This window comes from Anolis carolinensis, chromosome 4 (genome assembly GCF_035594765.1).
Source record: "Anolis carolinensis isolate JA03-04 chromosome 4, rAnoCar3.1.pri, whole genome shotgun sequence".
NCBI lineage: Eukaryota > Metazoa > Chordata > Lepidosauria > Squamata > Dactyloidae > Anolis > Anolis carolinensis.
Genome location: NC_085844.1, coordinates 73829942 through 73842680, shown reverse-complemented (window position 1 = coordinate 73842680; position 12739 = coordinate 73829942). Strand labels below are relative to the sequence as shown.

Genomic DNA, 12739 nt, shown 5'->3' with positions numbered 1-12739 from the left:
CTGTGTGAATGGACACCCATGCCACACACACACACACACACATATATATATATGCTTAGGCGATCCCTTGTTGTCTGAGTATGATGTGTGTAGTGTAGTGTCTTGGCGAGGGATACGTACGTTCTCATGGCAAACCCTTCTATTGATCTCTTCTAACACTAAGAAAACTAAGACTATTTATTTAATCAAACCTATTCTTCATACTATTGCTATTTGTTAATCAAATTAAACCAGGTCCTTGTTCCTTGTCTCTTTCACAAAAAACAGAGTCTCATTTTTTAGGAGTGTCCCTCTTTTCCCTGCATAAAGGGTCTGATGTACAATTACAGGCAGATGAGTTCTTATCCAGAATTACAAAATCTGAAATATGTTCTCAAACATTTTGGATAAGGGATATGCAACCTGTACGTGACATCCTGCAAATGTACTGAAGAATGCAGAATAACAAACTCAAGGGTGTGCACTTCTGCTTTGCTGTTACTATATGCCTTCAAGTCCACTCCCAATTTATGGCAACCCTATTCTAGGGTTTCTTGACAAGATTATTTATGCTCTTAGGCTAACTTGGGCTTTGAGCCCTGGTGTCACACACTCCCAGTTTAACACTTGTGCCACCACAGCACACTGGCTCGGTGCTTTAGCTCAGGTATCTCTAAATTCTGAAAGATACAATTTCAGTATTCATTTCTGCAAAAACTAGAAAAACATTTTTTCATGATGTATGTTGCCATTTTTCTAACTAATACATTCTTAAAACTGACAAAACAGATGGAAAAATGGTATTAATAATAATCAAAGTAAACTCAAGATCTCAGCTTTTTTTCTCCCTTAGTTTGAAAAGAAATAATTTACTATGCCATCCCAAAGCAAACTTTTATTTGACATAACCAGGAACTATCTTCAAATCATGCTTTGACGTGGATTTAGAGCAGGGTTGGGAAACTACAGCCTTCCAAATATTGGTGGACTGAAACCACCAGCATTACTTGTAAGGGATAATGAGAATTGCAGTCCCATAACGTCTGGAGAACCACAAGTTATCTGCTCCTAGTTTGTAGGTAAATCGTATTTTGCATTGGTCATTGTTTGTTTTATTTGGACATCATTGCAAACTATTGCAATGCAAACAAGAAAAAGAAGTCAATGTTCATCCTTACTTAACCTTGGTGGTTCTGCTATCTATCTCCACTTCATTATCATTTTCATCTGATTCATGTTCCAATTGATTTTCCTGTGAGGATGCAACTTCATGATCCCAATAAGCTTCATTGTATTTGTCCATTAGATATTTCTGAGGAGTAATATCATCGTCAAATGGTTTCTTGGTTTTTTTCCATCTCATTTTCTTTTGCTTTCGTATCTCAGCCAGCTGCTGCTCCTGCTGTTCTGACAGTCCAACCCCTTCTATTTCCTTGTCCTTTTTCATTCTTTTATACTCAAGTATTTGCTTATTTAACGCTTCATGATCAATTCCAAACAGATTAGCATGGACAGAAGAAGGTGAGGAGTCCAAGTACACGTCACACGTAGTGGAGCTTTGTTTACTGCAAGAAAGGGAGAAAATAAGCAAGAAGTATCACCATAACCTAATCTGTGCCTGATTCTTCCCAACGCCTATCTCCAAAGGCAGCCCATGCTCTTTTCCAATTGTCTTCAAAGAAACATGGAGGATTACATTGGAAATAAGGAAAATCCCATTGCATGAGCAGCCTATGACATATTCTAGACCTACTCAGAAGGAAGCCAAGTGCAGTTGATGGGCCACAATGGTCTGAGGCCTTTTATGGTCTGCAGGGCTCTCTAGGTCAAAACATTATCCCCAAATGTTATCTATTTTTGTATTGTTGAAGGCTTTCATGGCCGGAATCACTAGGTTGCTGTGAATTTTCCGGGCTGTATAGCCGTGTTCCAGAAGCATTCTCTCCTGACGCTTCACCCACAAGTATGGCAGGCATCCTCAGAAGTTGAGGTTTGTCGGAACTAGGCAAGTGAGGCTTATATATTTGTGCAATGTCCAGGGTGAGAGAAAGAACTCTTGTCTGCTTGAATCAAGTGTAAATGCTGCAATTGGACACGCTAATTAGCATCAAATGGCCTTGCAGCTTCAAAGCCTGGTTGCATCCTGCCTGGGGGAATCCTTTGTTGGGAGGTGTTAGCTGGCTCTGATTCCAGAGAGGAAACAATCAGGGGCAGCTAACAACTCCCAACAAATGATTCCCCCAGGCTTTGAAACTACAAGGCCATTCAATGTTAATCAAGGTGGCCAATTTCAACATTCATACTTACCTCAAGCAGACAGGAGTTCTTTCTCCCACCCTGGACATTCCACAGACCTCTGAGGAAGACTGCCATAGATGTGGGTGAAACGTCAGGAGAGAATGCTTCTGGAACATGCCCATACAGCCTGGAAAATTCACAGCAACCTTTTTTTTTTTTTTACGCCAAGACAATTTAGGTACAGAGCAATGTTTCCTTTTTGGATAGCATCCCATTCTGGGCTTCCATTAATGGAACGGTAGAAATGGGTGGATGACCAGAGTTCACAACCATCCCATAAACCAGAATTCACAGACTGCAAGAGCTCCACAGTCATTTTGGAGGCCAAAGAAACAAGGATGGCACTATCATGTTGGGTGAGGCAACTGCTACATTCGAGAGCATTTGACAATGCCCACTCTTTTCTACTGCCCCAGGAAGAGGTCCATATAGCAATGCTGCCTGTGCCTCACTCTCTTTAGAAGGAAAAGCAATAGAGCCCCATGCATGAAGGTGATGTAGCCACACATCCCCACACCTGTGCTGCACAAAAGGCCAGCCCTAGTTCTACACCTGGCTAACCATTTCCTGAAATATCAAGCTCTGTGGAGAGCCAACCCTTGGGATAGTGGAGGTATGGCTCCAAATCTTTCCTTCTTCTCTTTCTGAGGCACAAGTAGGGTCAAGTATCCTCTTCCTCTTGCTGTGGATACTGCAGGGAACAGAGCATTGCAACTGCCTCCTTCACTAGGAGAGCATGGGGAATCTACTGGGGGAAGTATAACTTCCCTTCACCACTTCAAATAGTGTCCAGGGGAGAAATGAAAATAGAAGCTCTGTTGCACTTGCAGTACACTACCAGTGCAATGCTGGGCTCTGATCATTTACCTGACATCATTAAGAACCAATTCAACACCTCCTTCTTCTGGCCCCATATCAGCAATTGCCAACAACCGTTCAATCTGTAAAAAAGTATATTTAAAATATCATTAAGAAACCACAAAATAAGTAAATCTGAATTGAAATCCATTCTGCAAGCAAATCACTTTTATGTCTCAACTACTGTGCATGTTCTACTTTTGAGTATGCATTCTGTTGCAATAGACTGCTGTTCCATAGATTGTGAGCCAAACATCTTTCACAGCAGTAGAACATTCTTCCATATACGTTCCATATTTTTTTACAAAATATTATTAAGTGTGTGTGCATAAATGTGCCTCCAAGGTGCCTGTTGACTTATGGCAGTCCCATAAATTTCTTAGGGTTTCAAAGCGTTTCAAAGATGATTTTGCCCATTCCTTCCTCTATTCTCTATTCTCACTGGTTTTCTCTGGTTCTGGAGACTTCTCCAATGCCATACTCATGTCAGGGAAGGGATATTTGTTTTCACAGCAAGCAGGATCGAAATATTTAAAATACATTGCTTCGAAAAGCAGAACAAAACCACACAAAAATATAAACATGCTTCAATGTTATCTGGTAATAAATTCCACTGAATTCAATGCTTGAGTTTGAGGACTGGATTGTAAAAACCTTTGGAAAAAAATGCCTTTCGACTGTATTTTTGTACACCTGTTGCAGATTTAAACTTTCATCTGTTTTTTGGTTTTTTTTAAGATTGCATTTTGACTAGGATCAAATCCCAATTCAGGGTATGGGCAAAAGACAATATATATATATACATATGAGATTCAACATTTCCTTTAGCTTCCTAATCCAAAAGATTCTTGGTTAACACTTGGTGGAAGGGCAGAGCTGAATGCATGACCAGAACACCTTCAACAATACTTTGGATGTTCCCCTGTGCACTTTTTACAAGGCCCAACAAGCATGGCTTCATGGCTTTGTTTTAACAACTAGTGAATGCATCCTGCAATGGTATTTGCTTGGAGACTGGTATGTATAACTGGGGGAGGAGAGAAACTGCAGCTGGATCCGCAATTAAATTTTTAAAAAAGATAATGCTTATGTACTTTCTTCCTTACCTCTTTTACAACAGCATCTTCCTTATCTCTAACAAAGACTATTGAAGGAACATTTCCCATGACTTGATATGTGATCAGAATGTGCCTATAAAAAAATAAAATCATCATCATAATGACCACATTTAAAGCCAGCTACCATGTTACACATGCCTGACAAAGCCATCATCTATGAAAGCACATAAGATAATATTTTTTTAAAATAGAACAAATAATTACAACATCTAAATAGCCTGTCAGACAATTATTTGGAGTCCTTTAAGTCTGATATAGACCCATTTTCTAGGAACTGTCTAGATCTTCCAGGGCAATTCTATAACAACAACAACAACAATAATACATTAAATATTAATAATAATTACATAATCCTAGACACTTGGGAAGTGACTGACGTGTGATCCAATACAACAGCCAGCATAGTAATCTTATTTGCTGTGTACTAATCTTGTTATGTATCAAATTGTAATAGTAATAAAACTTTATATTCCACCCTATCTCCCCAGGGGAACTCAGGGCAGATTCCAACATACAATGGTAAACATTTAATGCCTCCATAAAACAAATACCGACATAAAATCCCAGAAAAACCCCACATATGAAAATAACATTAAAACCTAACATCAAATTAAAACCTAACATCGGTAAATTAAACATAACATCAATAAATTAAACCACACATAGTCAAACAAAATTATATAATGACATAAAATCTGAACAAATATCCACATTAATTTACAACAGCCAACTAGAGTTCACAAAACTGCGGATTGGTTATGTAGTCAAATGATGGTCACTGGGCTGGCGTGGTCTAGGAGATATGTTTCCTACAGATGTTCTATTATAACATCTGTAGGAAACATATTAGAATTCACTGGAGGACCAAGACAACTCCAAGACATGACATATTTTGTTAGATGTGGTGGATTAAACTGCAGCTACTGGTCCTGTGATTACAGCATTTGCCCTCCTCTAGACACATCAGATTACCTTATACGTGGAGCACTCTTCTGCAGAACTTTCTCAATATGGTCATCCTGCTCTATGTTACCAGTAGTCCTCCAATATATTCGACATATTGAAAAATCTGATGTGAGGGATGCCTAAGGAATTCCAAAAGGTTACCAGATATAAAATGCACATTCTACAGGGTAAAAGTGTTTTTGAAGTAAATTTGAAAATCGTATGACAAACACAGATGAGGAAAAGATGTCCATAATTATTCTAGACAGATCAATTCTATTTCAAATGTTAAGAATGCCCTGATGGTGCTGAATTAAAACGTTCTTACAAACGTAAGAACAATAGTAACTAGTAGGGAAGGTTGGAATGATAGCATTATAATCCCACTTTAAATGCCATGACTGCACTCCTTGGGCATATAGTATACTGCATAGTTTACACTGCGAAACTAGCCCATAAATGCTTATGTGAAATATAATTATTTGGCCTTTAAGATGCTACACAACTCTTGATTTGATTGCACTGAAGTCAGTATGTGGAAATTCATCGTTTAACGATTTGTTCAAATGATCCAGATCTTAGCACAACATAAGGACACCTAGAATGTTTGGGATGTTTTAAACAATAAAGGTAGCTTCTAAGCCACAAAAATTGCATCATATACCAGGTACAGATTTCTGAAAATTATTATTATTATTATTATTATTATTATTATTATTATTATTATTATTATTTCATTTCTATACCGCTTTTTCCCATGAGTGGGATTCAAAGCAGCAACCATATATTAAATTTGTCCAGATTCTAAAAATGGGAAAATAATAGTACATGTAGATATGAACAACAACCTTTCCTCCTTTTCCACTAAGGGACTAAAAGTTAAACACTTCAGTAACTGGCCTAAGAAATGCTATATAAAAACCACAATACTGTATGGAGACTCTCCCAGGCAAACTATAACAAACTGCTGGTTATTTTCAGGGCAGCTTGCAGAAATGAGACTTGAGATTTCTATAACATTCCAATATGAAATATTTTGCTGGACTGATATACTTTATACTTGCCTTGGACAGTTCCACACAGAGGTCATACACTTCCTGACCGGCATCACAAGTACTCAGCACATCTCTCACAGCTTTAAATAACAAGACATTCAGCACCTTTTTCCGTGTGCTGTCTCCTTTCTTTGGTGGAGCAAGCTTTAATGTGTTTGCCAAACTGGATGGCTTTGGTGTCTTTAAAACAAAAAGACCAAAGGAGAAAAGAATATTACATCACAAGCAGGACAAACTGTATGACAAAGCGAAAGGATGTGTTTTGAAGTCCAGTTTGACTCTCACTTTTCTTCCTACTATTGCTTCTTTCTTGTGTTTTAACATATAACAACCAACACATAAGAATGAACGTGAATCATCTCCTGGCATGAAGATAAGTGTTAAGAAACATTTCAGTGCTGGGAAATATTCTAAAAAGCTCACAAAATTGCCAGTGGTAAGTGTCCTTATCCTGAAATCTCCCATCAATAAAGGGATAAAAGAAAACGAGGAAAGTCCCTGCTCCTGCCTTCTACAAAAGGAAATGAAATAAGAACACTATGTAACATGATTTTTGTTCCTAGGTTATAAATGCCATTTCCTAATTGGTTCTATCATAAAAACATGGAAAAAGTTTATGAAACTACAAAAACTTTGTTTTTGAGGGACATCCTGCACTACATTTTGCTGTAGTTTTTCAGTGCATATCTCTTAAGAGTCTCAGCCAATTCAACATAGTTTGTGGCAGCCACAAAAATGAAGTTTCTGGGGTATTATGTAAGTAACGCACAATAAAACAGAAAACAACACTTTCAAACTAGGAACGGAAACTTTTTCAAATTCTGTTACATAGTGGAATTGATCTCCTCGCTAACATCACACACAAATTATTTGGCCTAACTGGCTTGAGCCTTATCTCTTGAAAGCCTTCAATGAAAATATAAACTACATCTCAAATTAGGCTGGACATTCCTGCCTTATCACACACAAAGAATGTGGACGATTTTGGAGTATTTTGAATTTTTGAATTCCAGATAAAAGATGCTCAAACTTTAATGCCTTCTCAATGGCATAGAACTCCCTTCATATGGAGGAAAAATAGCATTTAATCTGTTGGCAAAGGATTTAAAAAATCCAATAGGTTTTTGAGACTTGAAGGTTTTTAGAGGATGACTTTTAAGAATGACTTTTAACAGTTTAAAATTATAGTGTTTTAAAAATGGATTTTTAACATTTGAATTGCATTTTAGAATCGTGTGTAGATTTGTTAATGGTTTAATTGGGGTTAAGGGCTAAGGACCCCCATGAAAGTGGAAAACTTCAAATAACTATTTTTTGTATTCATTAATAAACAGACCCTGCATACATGCTATGTGGATGGATGGCTGTAATACCATTTTAATGTTGATATATTTTTATTTTGTGATCTACATTGCATTTATTTTAATTTGTAAGCCTCCTTGAGTCATTGTTTTTATGACTATGGTGATCATGATGATGATCCTTCTGTTTAGGGATTTAAATAAAATACTAGAAAATACACAAGTGCAAATTGTCAGCAAAAAGGAACTCCACAAACACACCAGTCACCAACAACAGCACGATGACAGAATAAGGGGATAGAGAGCAAAATTCAGAAAACAGAGGCATTCTAGACATGAAAAAATCAAGGCCAGCTAACACCTCCTAACAAAGGATTCCCACAGGTAGGAAGCAGCCAGGCTTTGAAGCTGCAAAGTTATTCAGTGCTAATCAAGGTGTCAAATTGCAACATTCACACTTGCCTCCAACAGACAAAGAGTTCTTTCTCCCACCCTGGACCTTCCACTGATATATAAATCCCACTTGTCTAGTTTCCAACAGACCTCATAACCTCTGAGGATGCCTGCCATAGATGTGGGCAAAACGTCAGGACAGACTGCTTCTGGAACATGGCCATACAGCCCGGAAAACTCACAGCAACCCAATAAGAGGAATGTTTCAAATTAAAAAGGCTTACCAGGTGAGAGCTCAGAGAAGGACTTTCATACCAAAACTTCTTCCTTTGTGAAAAAAGAAAACATATATTTACATTATAATCAGTCTTTTGTAGCTATGAATTTTGCATCCACTGATTTAACCATCCATGCCTTGAAAATATGTTCACTAAAAGCACTATTTTACTATGCCATTTCATATAATTGGACTTGAGAATCCATGGATTTTGGCATTCCTGAACCAAACCCCAGCAAATAAGGGCCCACTCTTGGTATTCATTTAGCAATTGAAATAATAAATAGCGTCCTATGTGTGTATCCTTTTGTTCCATAAAATCCATACTGAATATTATTTTATAACAGATAACAATTTTGCATTTACTGAAATATTTCTAATGAAAGAGAACCCACCCCCTCTTGAAGTAACATCTTCATGAAAAACATTCAGATACATAAAAATCAACTATGAGGTCTCTCCTTAAATATTGCATTCTGAGGTCTTAATATGCCCAGCTCTTTCAAGCTTCTTCACAGACTTTCTTTTCCAGATTCTTCAAAATACAATGCCACAGAACACCGAATCTAAACAGACTAATGTAGAATGTAGGGAATTATTACCACCTGAGATTTGGATGTAATGTTTCCATTAATGCATGCCATGATTATACAGGGCAAATGTGCCTTGTTTGGGATTCCTAAAACCAAAATATGAGTAGAGCAGTCCTTATCTAGAATCCTTAAAATGGAAATACAGTAGAGTCTCACTTATCCAACATAAACGGGCCAACAAAACGTTGGATAAGCAAAAATGTTGGATAATAAGGAGGGATTAAGGAAAAGCCTATTAAATGTCACATTATGTTACGATTTTACAAATTATGTACCAAAACATCATGTTTTACAACAAATCGACAGAAAAAGAAGTTCAATACACGATAACATTATGTAGTAATTACTGTATTTACAAATTTAGCACCAAAACATTGCAATGTATTGAAAACATTGACTACAAATACAGGGTGTTTGAAAAAGAACTCCCTATTCACTATTTAACTTAAATGGTGAATAGGGAGTTCTTTTTCAAACACCCTGTACATTGACTACGAAAAGGCTGATTGCTTTGGATGAGCGAAGGTTGGATAAGCGAGACTCTACTGTACTCGAAAAATTATCCATCTGGGTGCCTGAGATATTGACAACTTTGTCTTTGAATGGTTCAATGTACCGACACCTTGCTTCATGCACAAAATTATGAAAAATATTGTGTATAACTTTAATTTTGGACTATGAGATATATAAGAAACAAAAATAATGTTGTGTTCAGATTTGGGTTCCATCTCCAAGGGATCTCATTTGCTCTGTCTTTATATACAGTAGAGTCTCACTTATCCAACATAAACGGGCCGGCAGAACGTTGGATAAGCGAATATGTTGGATAATAAGGAGGCATTAAGGAAAAGCCTATTAAACATCAAATTAGTTTATGATTTTACAAATTATGCACCAAAACATCATGTTATGCAACAAATTTGACAGAAAACGTAGTTCAATACGCAGTAATACTATGTAGTAATTACTGTATTTACGAATTTAGCACCAAAATATCACAATATATATTGAAAACATTGACTACAAAAATGCGTTGGATAATCCAGAACGTTGGATAAGCGAGTCTTGGATAAGTGAGACTCTACTGTATATAGTAGACTCTCAGACCCCATCTACATTGCCATATGATGTAGTTTGAAACTGTATTACAGTAGAGTCTCACTTATCCAATATAAACGGGCCAGCAGAACGTTGGATAAGCGAATATGTTGGATAATAAGGAGAGATGAAGGAGAAGCCTATTCAACATCAAATTAGGTTATGATTTTACAAATTAAGCACCAAAACATCATGTTATACAACAAATTTGACAGAAAAAGTAGTTCAATATGCAGTAATGCTGTGTAGTAATTACTGTATTTATGAATTTAGCACCAAAAAATCACGATATATTGAAAACATTGACTAAAAAAATGTGTTGGATAATCCAGAACGTTGGATAAGCGAATGTTGGATAAGTGAGACTCTACTGTATATGGTGAGTGTAGACCAGGCATGGGCAAACTTGGGCCCTCTAAGTGTTTTGGACTTCAATTCTCACCATTTCTAACAGCCTAGGTTGTTAGGAATTGTGGAAGTTGGAGTCCAAAATATGTGAAGGGCCCAAGTTTGCCCATGCCTGGTGTAGATGCACCCTGGAGCATAAAAGAGAAGGGAGAGCAAAGGCGCTTACTTTTTCTTAGAGAGGAACTTCCTGAGAAGGTTCCTGGAACCGCCAAGGGCGCCGGAACAGTGCAGAGCCCGGCAGCCGGAGCGCTGGGGCGGGGAAAGGCCTCCTTCGGCGCCGAAGCCACGGAAAGAGACGTCCAGCCAGGCTACGGCGCCTGCGGTCCGGAGAAGCGGGCTCGCCCTGTGCGAGAAACAGGAGGAAGAGGCGGCGGAGGTGGCTGCAGCCCCCGCGGTCATGCGGAGGAGCCACATGGAAGGATCCCCTTCTAGGCTTCTTCCCGGGAAGCCATTCCACTCGGCCTCCTTTGCCAGGCAGCCAGCACAGCGCCCCTAGTGGCCGCGAGGCACAGCTTCCCTTCCAAATCTTTTTGATCTCCCTCCTGCCTGTGTGTGTGTGTATAGTATATACTAGCTGTGCCCAGCCACGCGTTGCTGTGGCAAAGTATGGTGGTATGGGAAATAAAGTATTGAGGAATTGGTACTAGTTAAGGTAAAGGGTCCCCTGGGCTGAGTGGGTTTCTAGGAGACCAAGTGGGCAGAGCTTAGCCTTTTAACTGGCAGCAATTGGATAAAAACAATTATTCCTCTCCCTCTAATTAGGACTTTATTTTTCTTTTCTTTTTTGTTGTATCAACCTAGAGGCATGGATGAGGGGTTGTGCTGTCAATTTTCGAGGTTGTGGGGTGTTTACTTTTGTTGTTTTGTCCGCTGCCGTGATGCCATCACTCTTTTATATATATAGATATACCAGGCATGGGCAAGCTTGGGCCCTCCAGGTATTTTGGACTTCAACTCCTACAATTCCCAACAGCCGGGAGGCTGTTAGGAATTGTGGGAGTTGAAGTCCAAAACACCTGGAGGGCCCAAGCTTGCCCATGCCTGGTATATACAGTATATGTGTATAAATTATATTTCAAATATGCTATTCATAAATTATATTTCAAAATAGAATATATATACAGTAGAGTCTCACTTATCCAAGCTTCACTTATCCAAGGTTATGTATTATCCAAGGCAGTCTGCCTTTTAGTAGTCATTGTTTTTGTAGTAAATCTTGCAATGTTTTGGTGCTAAATTCGTAAATACAGTAATTACTACATAACATTACTTTGTATTGAACTGCTTTTTCTGTCAATTTTTTGTAAAAGATGATGTTTTGGTGCCTAATTTGTAAAATCATAATGTAATTTTGATTTTTTCTTAATCCCTCCTTATTATCCAAGATTTTCGTTTATCCAATGTTCTGCCGGCCCCATTTATCTTGGATAAGTGAGACTCTACTGTGTGGATATATATATATATATATATATATATATATACACACACACACACACACATACACAGTAGAGTCTCGCTTATCCAACCTCCACTTATCCAACATTCTGTATTATCCAACAGTCGGCCTGTTAGTAGTCAATGTTTTCGTAGTTAATGTATTCAATATATTGTGATATTTTGGTGCTAAATTCGTAAATATAGTAACTCCTACATAACATTATCATGTACTGAACTGCTTTTTCTGTTGATTTGTTGTAAAACATGATGTTTTGGTGCTTAATTTGTAAAATCATAATGTGATTTAATGTTTAATAGGCTTTTCCTTAATTCTTCCTTATTATCCAAAATTTTCACTTATCCAACATTCTGCCGGACCATTTATGTTGGATAAGTGAGACTCTACTGTGTGTGTGTATGTATGTATATATATAATTTCTAGATATTATATGCATGTGTGTGTATATATATGTGTGTGTATACTTAGGAATTATATTTCAAATATGTAATTTATAAATTATATTGCTCTCTTTCTCTCTCTATATATATATGTATAATTTACAAATCTTAAATGCATAAAGTAAAGGTAAAGGTTTTTCCCTTACATTAAGTCTAGTTGCGTCCGACTCTGGGGGTTGGTGCTCAGCTCCATTTCCAAGCCAAAGAGCCGGCGTTGTCCATAGACACCTCCAAGGTCATGTGGCCAGCATGACTGCGTGGAATGCCAGTACCTTCCCGCCGGAACAGTACCTATTAATCTACTCACATTTGCATGTTTTTGAGCTGCTAGGTTGGCAGAAGCTGGGGCTAACAGCTGGAGCTCACCCTGCTCCCTGGATTTGAACCAGTCAGCAAGTTCAGCAGCTTAGCGGTTTAACCCGCTGTGCCGCTGAGGGTTATATGCATATGTGTGTATATACCCTGTTTCTAGGATTTTATGTGGATACGTGAAACTGCAGATAATAGCAAACCTTATTGA

The 12739-nt window shown here is 38.0% G+C and overlaps 1 protein-coding gene across 1 annotated transcript; it reads right to left on the bottom strand.

Moving 5' to 3' along the window:
• Positions 1–859: 859 nt before the first annotated feature.
• rbfa (ribosome binding factor A) lies at positions 860–10823 on the bottom strand. The gene is made up of 7 exons (XM_003219767.4): positions 10490–10823; positions 8232–8274; positions 6263–6433; positions 5226–5338; positions 4242–4326; positions 3145–3218; positions 860–1544 (listed from the first exon to the last, which is right to left on the bottom strand). Exons 1-7 carry the CDS (start codon positions 10735–10737, stop codon positions 1154–1156), a joined length of 1125 nt encoding a protein of 374 aa, XP_003219815.2. The 5' UTR covers positions 10738–10823; the 3' UTR covers positions 860–1153.
• Positions 10824–12739: the final 1916 nt, after the last annotated feature.